The sequence below is a fragment of the Haliotis cracherodii genome, unplaced genomic scaffold, assembly GCF_022045235.1.
Source record: "Haliotis cracherodii isolate W230 unplaced genomic scaffold, xgHalCrac1.p SCAF_2, whole genome shotgun sequence".
Taxonomy (NCBI): domain Eukaryota; kingdom Metazoa; phylum Mollusca; class Gastropoda; order Lepetellida; family Haliotidae; genus Haliotis; species Haliotis cracherodii.
This window is the reverse complement of record NW_027266275.1, coordinates 71,341,358-71,354,036: the sequence shown is the minus strand read 5'-3', so window position 1 is coordinate 71,354,036 and position 12,679 is coordinate 71,341,358. Positions and strand designations below refer to the sequence as shown.

General features: G+C 45.1%; 1 protein-coding gene across 1 annotated transcript in view; it reads right to left on the bottom strand.

Annotated features, from left to right (window-relative positions):
- The window catches only part of LOC139468454 (speract receptor-like), a 129,472-nt gene extending 118,055 nt beyond the window's left edge, over positions 1-11,417 (bottom strand). The window contains exon 1 of the mRNA XM_071250421.1: positions 10,921-11,417. Within this exon, the coding sequence (XP_071106522.1) occupies positions 10,921-11,340 (420 nt within the window). The 5' untranslated portion in view covers positions 11,341-11,417. The remainder of the gene's footprint in view (positions 1-10,920) is intronic.
- Between the last annotated feature and the right edge of the window lie 1,262 nt (positions 11,418-12,679).

The window sequence follows — 12,679 nt, the reverse complement described above, 5'->3', positions numbered from 1 at the left end:
TTCATGTATGAACGAACGGCGTAATTAGAGGGAAATGACAGTTTGACTGTGCACAGTTTAAATGTAGGCACAGTATACGAAAAGTGAGTGACCCGTGGGCTGTGCTGTGCTGTGCTGTGCTCTGACTTTACAACACTGGTCAGTTAGCTGGTGTAAGAACCGCATTTGATCGCCACGTTCCAGTTCCTTCAAGATGCGATATCCGAGAACACCCACCAACGGAAGCGTAGTAGGGCCACGATGAATTATTTTTTTGTCTAAGTATCTCCTACGTAGGACATATTATCTCCAACGCAGGACTTATTATCTCCTACGTAGGACTTAGTAATTCCTCCTAGGAGATAATAAGTCCTACGTAGGAGATACTTAGACAAAAAAATAATTCATCGTGGCCCTACTAGGCCTCCGTACCCACCAGACCCTAGAGTTCGCTACTTGACGTGGTTGGATGCCACTTCCAGTCAGTTGCCACACAACGACGAGCGAGATGGCATTCTCAAGTCGAGTTCACCAGTGATCTGTGACTTTGTTTGGTTAGAGCATCTATATTTGTCACTCCTGATTTCTGCAGTAGGATTCCAGACAGAGTCGGTTACCGACAGCGTGTGGGACACGAACAGCTGGGCGACATTCAATCTTCATCTCAACACGGCCCACCTCATGCGGAACTCTACTTTCTTATCAAATATTGAACTTATAAAAGTCAATTGTAATTACTTTTAAAGCCCATTCACGGAGAACGCACGGTAGTATTTGCCAGTTCGGAGATGAGGTAGTATAAACATGGCGGTAATAACCAGTGTGATTATGCGGTGATATAAATATAGCGGTAAAAATCATTGTGATTATGCGGTGGTATAAACATGGCGATATTAACCAGTGTGATTATGCGGTGATAAAAACATGGCGATATTAATCAGTGTGATTATGCGGTGATATAAACATGGCGATATTAACCAGGGCAGATATGGGGCAGTATAAACATGGCGGTAACAACCAGTGTGGGTATGCGGTGATATAAACATGGCGATATTAACTAGTACGGTGATGCGGCAGTATAAACATGGTCGCATTAACTAGTACGGGGATGTGGCAGTATAAACATGGCGGGATTAACTAGTACGGGGATGCGGCAGTATAAACATGGCGGGATTAACTAGTACGGGGATGCGGCAGTATTAACATGGCGGGATTAACTAGTACGGAGATGCGGCAGTATAAACATGGTCGCATTAACTAGTACGGGGATGCGGCAGTATAAACATGGCGGGATTAACTAGTACGGAGATGCGGCAGTATAAACATGGTTGTATTAACTAGTAAGGGGATGCAGCAGTATAAACCTGACGGTATTAACATGTAAGGACTTGCGGCAGTATAAACATGGTTGTATTAACATGTAAGGTGTTGCGGCAGTATAAACATGGTTGTATTAACGTGTACGGAGATGTGGCAGTATAAACATGGTTGTATTACCAAGTAAGGTTTGGTTTGTTTGTTGTTTAACGCTGCACCCAGCAATATTCAAGCTATATGACGTCGGACTGTAAATAATCCAGTCTGGACCAGACAATCCAGTGATTGATATTGATATCCCGTTATTCGCCTCGTACGACAAGCATAGTCGCCTGTTACAGCAAGCATGCGTAGCTGAAGACCTATTCTAACCCGGACCTTCGCGGGTACCTGGTAAGGAGATGCGGCAGTATAAACATGGCGGTATTAAGCAGTGCGATGATGCGGCAGTAGAAACATGGCGGTATTAAGCAGTGCGATGATGCGGTAGTATAAACATGGCGGTATTAAGCAGTGCGATGATGTGGCAGTATATACATGGCGGTATTAAGCAATGCGATGATGCAGCAGTATAAACATGGCGGCATTAAGCAGTGCGATGATGCGGCAGTATAAACATGGCGGTATTAAGCAGTGCGATGATGCGGCAGTATAAACATGGCGGTATTAAGCAGTGCGATGGTGCGGCAGTATAAACATGGCGGTATTAAGCAGTGCGATGATGCGGCAGTATATACATGGCGGTATTAAGCAATGCGATGATGCGGCAGTATAAACATGGCGGTATTAAGCAGTGCGATGATGCGGCAGTATAAACATGGCGGTATTAAGCAGTGCGATGATGCGGCAGTATAATCATGGCGGTATTAAGCAGTGCGATGATGCGTCAGTATAAACATGGCGGTATTAAGCAGTGCGATGATGCGGCAGTATAAACATGGCGGTATTAAGCAGTGCGATGATGCGGCAGTATAAACATGGCGGTATTAAGCAGTGCGATGATGCGGCAGTAGAAACATGGCGGTATTAAGCAGTGCGATGATGCGGTAGTATAAACATGGCGGTATTAAGCAGTGCGATGATGTGGCAGTATATACATGGCGGTATTAAGCAATGCGATGATGCAGCAGTATAAACATGGCGGCATTAAGCAGTGCGATGATGCGGTTGTATAAACATGGCGGTATTAAGCAGTGCGATGATGCGGCAGTATAAACATGGCGGTATCCAGGGCAAACCATATTGAAGAGATGATGTATGCACATTGGGTAACACAGGATCTCATGTGAGTCATACAGTGACCGTCTCCCCACAGCGCTCTGTAGATGATAGTGTTATCAGGGTATCAAGGTTGATGGCTTGGCAGTCCTCAATTTTGCAAACGATATGTTCCAGACGATTTTAATGATACTAATTATCTTAACTGTTCTTTTAGTACAGAATCGACGACATTTTTCAAATTATCTGCACAAATATGCAATCTGAAATGAATGTCGAATACCCCAACTTATCAGAGATGCATCAATATTCAATCTTCCTGTAGCGTGATGGGTGTCTTCTTACATCTCGGCTGTCTGCAGCCAATCTCCTGGCATGTAACATCAGCCAATGACGACGCAGTGGGTAATAAATCAGAGTTATGTAACAGTACCGGGACGCTGTAACAGTGAATATATCAGAGTATTGTAACAGTACCTGGACGCTATAACAGTGAATATATCAGAGTTATGTAACAGTACCGGGACGCTATAACAGTGAATATATCAGAGTTATATAACAGTACCGGGGCCTCTACAAGAGAGAAAATATCACAGGTATGCCATGGTACTGGGAAGCTACAAACGCGGATCCCGGAATGACGCTGCTCGTAGTTTGTCGGCGTGTTAATTGCGCATGGTGACCTATCAACTGTCTCATCAAAGGTTCTCATGTCAGCCGACAGCAACCAACAGCGACCTGACTGATGCCACATTCCATTTCCCATGTGCATTCGGTCGGAAGAGCTTTTATTTATTTGGCTGCATTATTAGGCGTAATTGAAACTTGGGTTGGGCTGTATGTCGAAAGACCGGTAAAAAATAAACTTTCATTAAACGCAAGCTGTATATAGAACATTCATAAAGCGGCGTGCAGCTGATTTGATTTTTTAACTCTATATATACAGACTTCAGGAAAGGCAAGGATTGCAACGGGTTTATGTACATTACTGTTTGCAGAATGGATCACAGTCGCAATACACGTGTCTTGGGTTGTGTCCTATGTTGTGTCTTGTTTTGTGTCTTATCTGTCAGCTACATGTACAATGTGACATTTGTCAACTACATGTACAATGTGACATTTGTCAGCTACATGCACAATGTGACATCTGTCAGCTACATGTACAATGTGACATCTGTTGGCTACATGTACATGTACAATGTGACATTTGTCAGCTACATGTACAATGTGACATCTGTCGGCTACATGTACAATGTGACATTTGTCAGCTACATGTACAATGTGTCATCTGTCGGCTACATGTACAATGTGACATTTGTCAGCTACATGTACAATGTGTCATCTGTCGGCTACATGTACAATGTGACATTTGTCAGCTACATGTACAATGTGACATTTGTCGGCTACATGTACAATGTTACATCTGTCGGCTACATGTACAATGTGTCATCTGTCGGCTACATGTACAATGTGTCATCTGTCGGCTACATGTACAATGTTTCATCTGTCGGCTACATGTACAATGTTACATCTGTCAGCTACATGTACAATGTGACATATGTCATCTACATGTTCAATGTGACATTTGTCGGCTACATGTACAATGTTACATCTGTCAGCTACATGTACAATGTGACATCTGTCATCTACATGTACAATGTGACATCTGTCGGCTACATGTACAATGTGTCATCTGTCGGCTACATGTACAATGTGACATTTGTCGGCTACATGTACAATGTGACATCTGTCGGCTACATGTACAATGTGACATTTGTCGGCTACATGTACAATGTGACATCTGTCGGCTACATGTACAATGTTACATCTGTCGGCTACATGTACAATGTGACATTTGTCGGCTACATGTACAATGTGACATCTGTCGGCTACATGTACAATGTGACATCTGTCGGCTACATGTACAATGTGACATATGTCAGCTACATGTACAATGTGTCATCTGTCATCCATGAAGTGCATGTTCAGTGCGACACCCATCAGCTGCGCTACATGGGACGTGTCATGTTGCATTGTCTCTCCCAAACACCCACCACACACTAGCAGATGGCGCCAACACCGCATTGTCTCTCCCAAACACCCACCACACACAAGCAGATGGCGTCAACACTGCATTGTCTCTCCCAAACACCCACCACACACTAGCAGATTGCGCCAACACCGCATTGTCTCTCCCAAACACCCACCACACACAAGCAGATGGCGTCAGCAACGCATTGTCTCTCCCAAACACCCACCACACACTAGCAGATGGCGTCAACACTGCTTTGTCTCTCCCAAACACCCACCACACACTAGCAGATGGCGTCAACACTGCTTTGTCTCTCCCAAACACCCACCACACACTCACCAAACACCCACCACACACTAGCAGATGGCGTCATCACTGCATTGTCTCTCCCAAACACCCACCACACACTAGCAGATGGCGTCATCACTGCATTGTCTCTCCCAAACACCCACCACACACTAGCAGGGTGTCAACACTGCATTGTCTCTCCCAAACACCCAGCACACACTCACCACACACTCACCACACACTAGCAGATGGCGTCAATACTGCATTGTCTCTCCCAAACACCCAGCACACACTCACCACACACTCACCACACACTAGCAAATGTCGTCAACACTGCATTGTCTCTCCCAAACACCCACCACACACTAGCAGATGTCGTCAACACCGCATTGTCTCTCCCAAACACCCACCACACACTAGCAGATGGCGTCAACACTGCATTGTCTCTCCCAAACACCCACCACACACTAGCAGGGTGTCAACACTGCATTGTCTCTCCCAAACACCCACCACACACTCACCAGACACTCACCACACACTAGCAGATGTCGTCAACACTGCTTTGTCTCTCCCAAACACCCACCACACACTAGCAGATGGCGCCAACACCGCATTGTCTCTCCCAAACACCCACCACACACAAGCAGATGGCGTCAACACTGCATTGTCTCTCCCAAACACCCACCACACACTAGCAGATTGCGCCAACACCGCATTGTCTCTCCCAAACACCCACCACACACAAGCAGATGGCGTCAGCAACGCATTGTCTCTCCCAAACACCCACCACACACTAGCAGATGGCGTCAACACTGCTTTGTCTCTCCCAAACACCCACCACACACTAGCAGATGGCGTCAACACTGCTTTGTCTCTCCCAAACACCCACCACACACTCACCAAACACCCACCACACACTAGCAGATGGCGTCATCACTGCATTGTCTCTCCCAAACACCCACCACACACTAGCAGGGTGTCAACACTGCATTGTCTCTCCCAAACACCCACCACACACTAGCAGATGGCGTCATCACTGCATTGTCTCTCCCAAACACCCACCACACACTAGCAGGGTGTCAACACTGCATTGTCTCTCCCAAACACCCACCACACACTCACCAAACACCCACCACACACTAGCAGATGGCGTCAGTACTGCATTGTCTCTCCCAAACACCCACCACACACTAGCAGGGTGTCAACACTGCATTGTCTCTCCCAAACACCCACCACACACTCACCAAACACCCACCACACACTAGCAGATGGCGTCATCACTGCATTGTCTCTCCCAAACACCCACCACACACTAGCAGGGTGTCAACACTGCATTGTCTCTCCCAAACACCCACCACACACTCACCAAACACCCACCACACACTAGCAGATGGCGTCATCACTGCATTGTCTCTCCCAAACACCCACCACACACTAGCAGGGTGTCAACACTGCTTTGTCTCTCCCAAACACCCACCACACACTCACCAAACACCCACCACACACTAGCAGATGGCGTCAATACTGCATTGTCTCTCCCAAACACCCACCACACACTAGCAGGGTGTCAACACTGCATTGTCTCTTCCAAACACCCACCACACACTCACCAAACACCCACCACACACTAGCAGATGGCGTCATCACTGCATTGTCTCTCCCAAACACCCACCACACACTAGCAGGGTGTCAACACTGCATTGCCTCTCCCAAACACCCACCACACACTAGCAGATGGCGTCAACACCGCATTGTCTGTCCCAAACACCCGCCACACACCAGCAGGGTGTCAACACTGCATTGTCTCTCCCAAACACCCAGCACACACTCACCACACACTAGCAGATGTCGTCAACACCGCATTGTCTCTCCCAAACACCCGCCACACACTAGCAGATGGCGTCAACACTGCATTGTCTCTCCCAAACACCCACCAGACACTCACCACACACTAGCAGATGGCGTCAACACCGCAGTGTCTCTCCCAAACACCCGCCACACACCAGCAGGGTGTCAACACTGCATTGTCTCTCCCAAACACCCACCACACACTAGCAGATGGCGTCAACACTGCATTGTCGCTCCCAAAGTTAATCTACATTTACAATTGAACAGTACATGTTCGCACACTTAAATGGATGATATGGGCGGATCTCGACATGAGGTGATGCGACAGAGGAGCGTGAAATGGGGTTTAACGTCGCGTCCAAGATTATTGCATTTATATAGCGACGTGTATGCACGTGTGTATGCCCGTATTTATGTGGCTGCTTGTACCAGTCCGGAGTAATGCCAATTTTTAGAGCTAGCCCACTGAGATACCATGCCGCAGACACAGTAAACTGTCTCCGAACCGGCCAGTCTATGTTTTAGCACCTTAATGCCGAGCCCCAGACAGGGTAACAAAAAGTGCCATCGTTTAACGTCTTTTGGAATGACACGGATCAAACCCCTGACCTTCCGCTCTCCGGGCGGACGCTCTACCACTAGACCACGTTGGCGGACCGTGTGATAAGAATGTTGAAATAGTTCATACATATATTTATTTTAAGCCCTTGAAAACATTACACGTTTTGTTTTGTTTACTCCTATATATGTGTAATTAGAAAATGTTTTGATGAGAAATACCGATACACAAGACAAACGTAGATTATCACTGTGAGCATGTGACGACATTCAAAGAGCAGAGCACAGTATTCGTTACACCATTCTGGCCTGAAGTACATCTCATTCAACCAGGACAGGCCTGAAGTAAATCTCATTCAACCATACAGACCTGAAGCACATCTCATTCACCCAGGGCGGATCTACTAACGGGATCGGGTGGTCAGGCTCGCTGACTTGGTTGATGCATCGTATCCCAATTGCATGGATCGATGCTCATGATGTCAATCACTAGATTGTCTGGTCCAGACTCGATTATTTACAGACCGCCGTCATATAGCTGGAATATTGCTGAGTGCGACGTTAAGCAACAAACAAACAAACAGACATACAGTACATTTCATTCAACATCCAGGGTTGAACGCATTCTTCCAGTTGGACAAAAGACTGGAGACTCTTTGTATGTGAAGAAGTGCTTGTGAGAGCCCACTACACGATCAGATAGGAAAGAAGCCACTTATTGAGTGTTCCCACCATACAGCAGTCGCGATGTACAACTGATCCAATGTACACAGCTTGTCATCAAGGCTAAGGCTATTAGATGGATTCGCAAATCGAAACAAATCATTTCAAGTCAACTGTATTTTACCTTGACAACATTATTTACAGTTCTAATGATTTATTGGCAGACGTCAAAACGCACAGTGCTAATGTGGTTTATCACATAAGATGATTCCACTGGAGACAAGCCCCGAGGTGCACCGACAGTTGGTCGTTTAACTCTGTGAGGGATTGTAAGGTTTGCTATGGAAGTGTCGTATTTGGAGATGTCACAGCTGGCCTGGCCTAAGTGACTATATAAACACACAAGGACAGGATCGATTGTAACATTGACAATGTCAGATTTGTTTGTTGTTTGGACAATAGTATATTGGCATCTGATTATCATTTCAAAATCAGTCCAGCATCCACATCTTGCTACACGGGATTGGCGTGATGAATGTATTCACAGTGTTGAATGACTCCTCTTGTCTCAGGAGCAACAACTTGTTAAATAGTTTAATATTCAACTTGAAATAAGTAGGAGTTTTATATAGAGGTAATCGTGGTAAATATGGCCACGTGGAAATGTCAAGCATGTCTCTGTCGCTGTGGCTGCAGAAGGCTGCCGGTCACAATTTGTTCTACACAGCTATTAGTGGCTGTGATAGTAGGACACAGTACGCTTAATTTGACTGAACTTTCTCTCCAGTCGGGAGTTTCATATTATCCTCAGCTGGTGGCATTTATAAGTTTAACTGGAATAATGGCGGGGCAATGTTTAACTGGAACAATGGCGGGGCAATGTTTAACTGGAACAATGGCGGGGTAATGTTTAACTGGAACAATGGCGGGGTAATGTTTAACTGGAACAATCGCGGGGTAATGTTTAACTGGAATAATGGCAGGGTAATGTTTAACTGGAACAATAGTGGGGTAATATTTAACTGCAATAATGGCGGGGCAATTTTTAACTGGCGCAATGATAGATACTGGAATTAAAATTAGAGCCAGCTTCCTAAAGGCTTGTCTGCAGAAAGTAAGTTGAGTTAAGTCTTCTTTGCAGACGGTATATCACAGTCAGAGACAATTCAATGCGGCCATGTTTAAAGATGAAGTCATGTTAACAGTCAGTATAATGCCGCCACGCTGGAAGACGTATCATACATCTTGAGAGCTAGTTTACTGCCGATCGTAGGCATAATAATTTAAGAGTGCAAGTATTCTTCTGATAGGCAGTTTTATGGACGAAGTTGACGCTCCAATATGTCATATGGAATAGAGATAAAACGCGTGCGTCAAATAATATATTTAATCAGAGTATATGTTACTAAAATACAAACAACATACAAGCCATCATGACTAGCCTCATGTAGGCCCATGTTTAATATCCCAGACAAAGTCAAACACGACTACCATCTGTATGTCCATGTATTATACCCCACACAAAGTCAAACACGACTACCATCTGTATGTCCATGTATTATACCCCACACAAAGTCAAACATGACTACCATCTGTATGTCCATGTATTATACCCCACACAAAGTCAAACACGACTACCATCTGTATGTCCATGTATTATACCCCACACAAAGTCAAACACGACTACCATCTGTATGTCCATGTATTATACCCCACACAAAGTCAAACATGACTACCATCTGTATGTCCATGTATTATACCCCACACAAAGTCAAACACGACTACCATCTGTATGTCCATGTATTATACCCCACACAAAGTCAAACATGACTACCATCTGTATGTCCATGTATTATACCCCCACACAAAGTCAAACACGACTACCATCTGTATGTCCATGTATTATACCCCACACACAGTCGAACACGACTATCATCTGTATGTCCATGTATTATACCCCACACAAAGTCAAACATGACTACAATCTGTATGTCCATGTATTATACCCCACACAAAGTCAAACACGACTACCATCTGTATGTCCATGTATTATACCCCACACAAAGTCAAACATGACTACCATCTGTATGTCCATGTATTATACCCCACACAAAGTCAAACACGACTACCATCTGTATGTCCATGTATTATACCCCACACAAAGTCAAACATGACTACCATCTGTATGTCCATGTATTATACCCCCACACAGTCGAACACGACTAGCCTTCTGTATGTCCATGTATTATACCACACACAAACTCAAACACGACTAGCCTCCTGTATGTCCATGTATCATACCACACACAAAGTCAAACACGACTAGCCTCAAGTATGTCCATGTGTTATACCACACACAAAGTCAAAACACGACTAGCCTATTGTATGTCCATGTATTTATACCCCAGTCAAAGTCAAACATGACTAGCCTTCTATATGTCCATGTTTTCTACCCCAGACAAAGTCAAACTCGACTAGCCTTGTGAATGTCCATTTATCATACCCTAGACAAAGTCAAACACGACTAGCCTTCCGCATGTCCATGTATTATATCCCAGACAAACACGACTAGCCTCATGTAGTCTCTTGTTTGATATCCCAGACAAAGTCAAACAAGACTAGCCTCCTGTAGGCTCTTGTTTCATATCCCAGACAAAGTCAAACAAGACTAGTCTCATGTATGTTCATGTATTATATCCCAGAAAAAGTCAAACAAGACTAGTCTCATGTAGGCTCTTGTTTCATATCCCAGAAAAAGTCAAACAAGACTAGTCTCATGTATGTTCATGTATTGTATCCCAGAAAAAGTCAAACAAGACTAGTCTCATGTATGTTCATGTATTATATCCCAGAAAAAGTCAAACACGACAAGGCTCATGTTTCATATTCCTGTAACAGACACAGCATACACCAACTAGCCTGTATCCGGTACAAACACGCGAAAGAGCGTGATGTGAGCCCGACTAGTCAGTGTATCTCCTGTTCTAACCCTGGAAAATGAAGTAATAAATACTCACGTAAGATATCATCGGTAAATTGAATGCCGCCGCTATTCTGCCCTCGTGGACACATGTTTCCTGTGGGCCCAGATACACAGAGATATTCCTCTCCCGTAACAACACAGTTTCCTTGATACTCTGTTGTTCCTCTCCATGTGTCTCGGCGATAACATAATCCAGGGTATAGTTAGGAAGAATTGACGAGTCGTTGTTCACTTCCTCAATGGCATAAGTTAAAGCTCCCGAAATTAAATGGCCGGGTCGTTTGTACAGTACTAGCGGTTTCTGCGGGGGTTCCGACCCAGTAACGTAGCCAATCTTGATGATGTTTTTGGCGTCCACAGGTAGTATTCCAATTATCAGGTTGACACACAATAGGAGCGGGGCCACGTGGGGGAGGCAGAACCTCCAAGCCCTGGTCCGTCGGTGTGGTAGCATCCCTGTGACTGCAAGGACTGTCGACCAAGTGGGAGTTGGCCAACTGAGCGAGAGTCTACCCAGGCGAACTCCGCTGGTACGGCCTCCGACGCAGATCGATGCTACAGCCAGTGCTCTATGAAGACTATGAAGGGAGTGCTCGCTTCCTCCAGTTAAACATGTTGGGAGGGAGAGAGCCGCCCTCCCAGCATACGTTATGTCACATCATCAGACAGGCTCTCGTGGTTTTATACTTGTTATGTTGTCATTCAATTGTTATAACACCACTTGACAGTGACAAAACATGCTTCTTGTCATGGCATTGATGACAGAGCAAGGTGACGGCCAGCAGGATTCGAACTGAATTCAAGGTGTACGTTTAGTCTTCCGTCACGGGTCGTGAAATATATTCTGTGGAATTAACAATTAAATATTTACAAACATCCAAATTAATATTTTAGTATTAACATGGGTATATGTGTTATATTCAACATGGCATTCTATACTTGAAAGGTACGCATGATTTGGTAGTTCTCGTTAAATACAAACAGATAGACACACGCAGTCCTTCTCGGTCGAGGTTGTTTCGTCAGTTAATTACAGTGGTATTGAAAATCGTTTTAAGTATGGTTATTAACACAATGTTACTACGGTGCTGAGGTTCTGTGAATATTGGCTTATACGTTAAATACGTGAGTGTACTCAGTTCCCTGGTGCCTAGTTATGACGTGTTAGTCAAGGGCCATATCAACGGTGTCACTTCAGTTCAATTCCATTTCCAAACTCAACGCGTAGAGAGAGCGAAGCTGGTAAACACAGGAGTGTTGTCCTCGGCACTTGAAATAGAACCATGAAGTAACGCGATGTTTACTTGATGAACATAGCTGCATGTGTGCTGATGCTTATAAAGTGAAAACAAGCCATTCCGCCGATAAGGAATATCACTTACAGTAATGACACAAATTGTAGAGTGCGCGTTTCTAGAAATATCCATCGTGCTAGCGATAAACATCATCACTGAGTTTTGATCACCTGGTTACATTCCGATACGGATGGAGTTTTCATCGTGTTTCATTCCAGAAAGATAGTTCCCCGCCATCACCTGTTGGGCTGTGTTCGGTGTTATCTGGTGTTTCTAGTTGCCAGATTCAGGATACGGGACGAGTTGTAACATAAACCGCCTCCACTGAGAACATGGCGCATGTGTGTTTGATCGGGTGCATCCATCCATCCATCCACCCATCATCAATCCATCATCCGTCCAACCCTCCAGCCATGCATCTACCAGCCAGCCAGCCATCATCCACCCATCCATCCATCCGTCCGTCCGTCCGTCGGTCCTTCCATTCGTCCTGCGTCC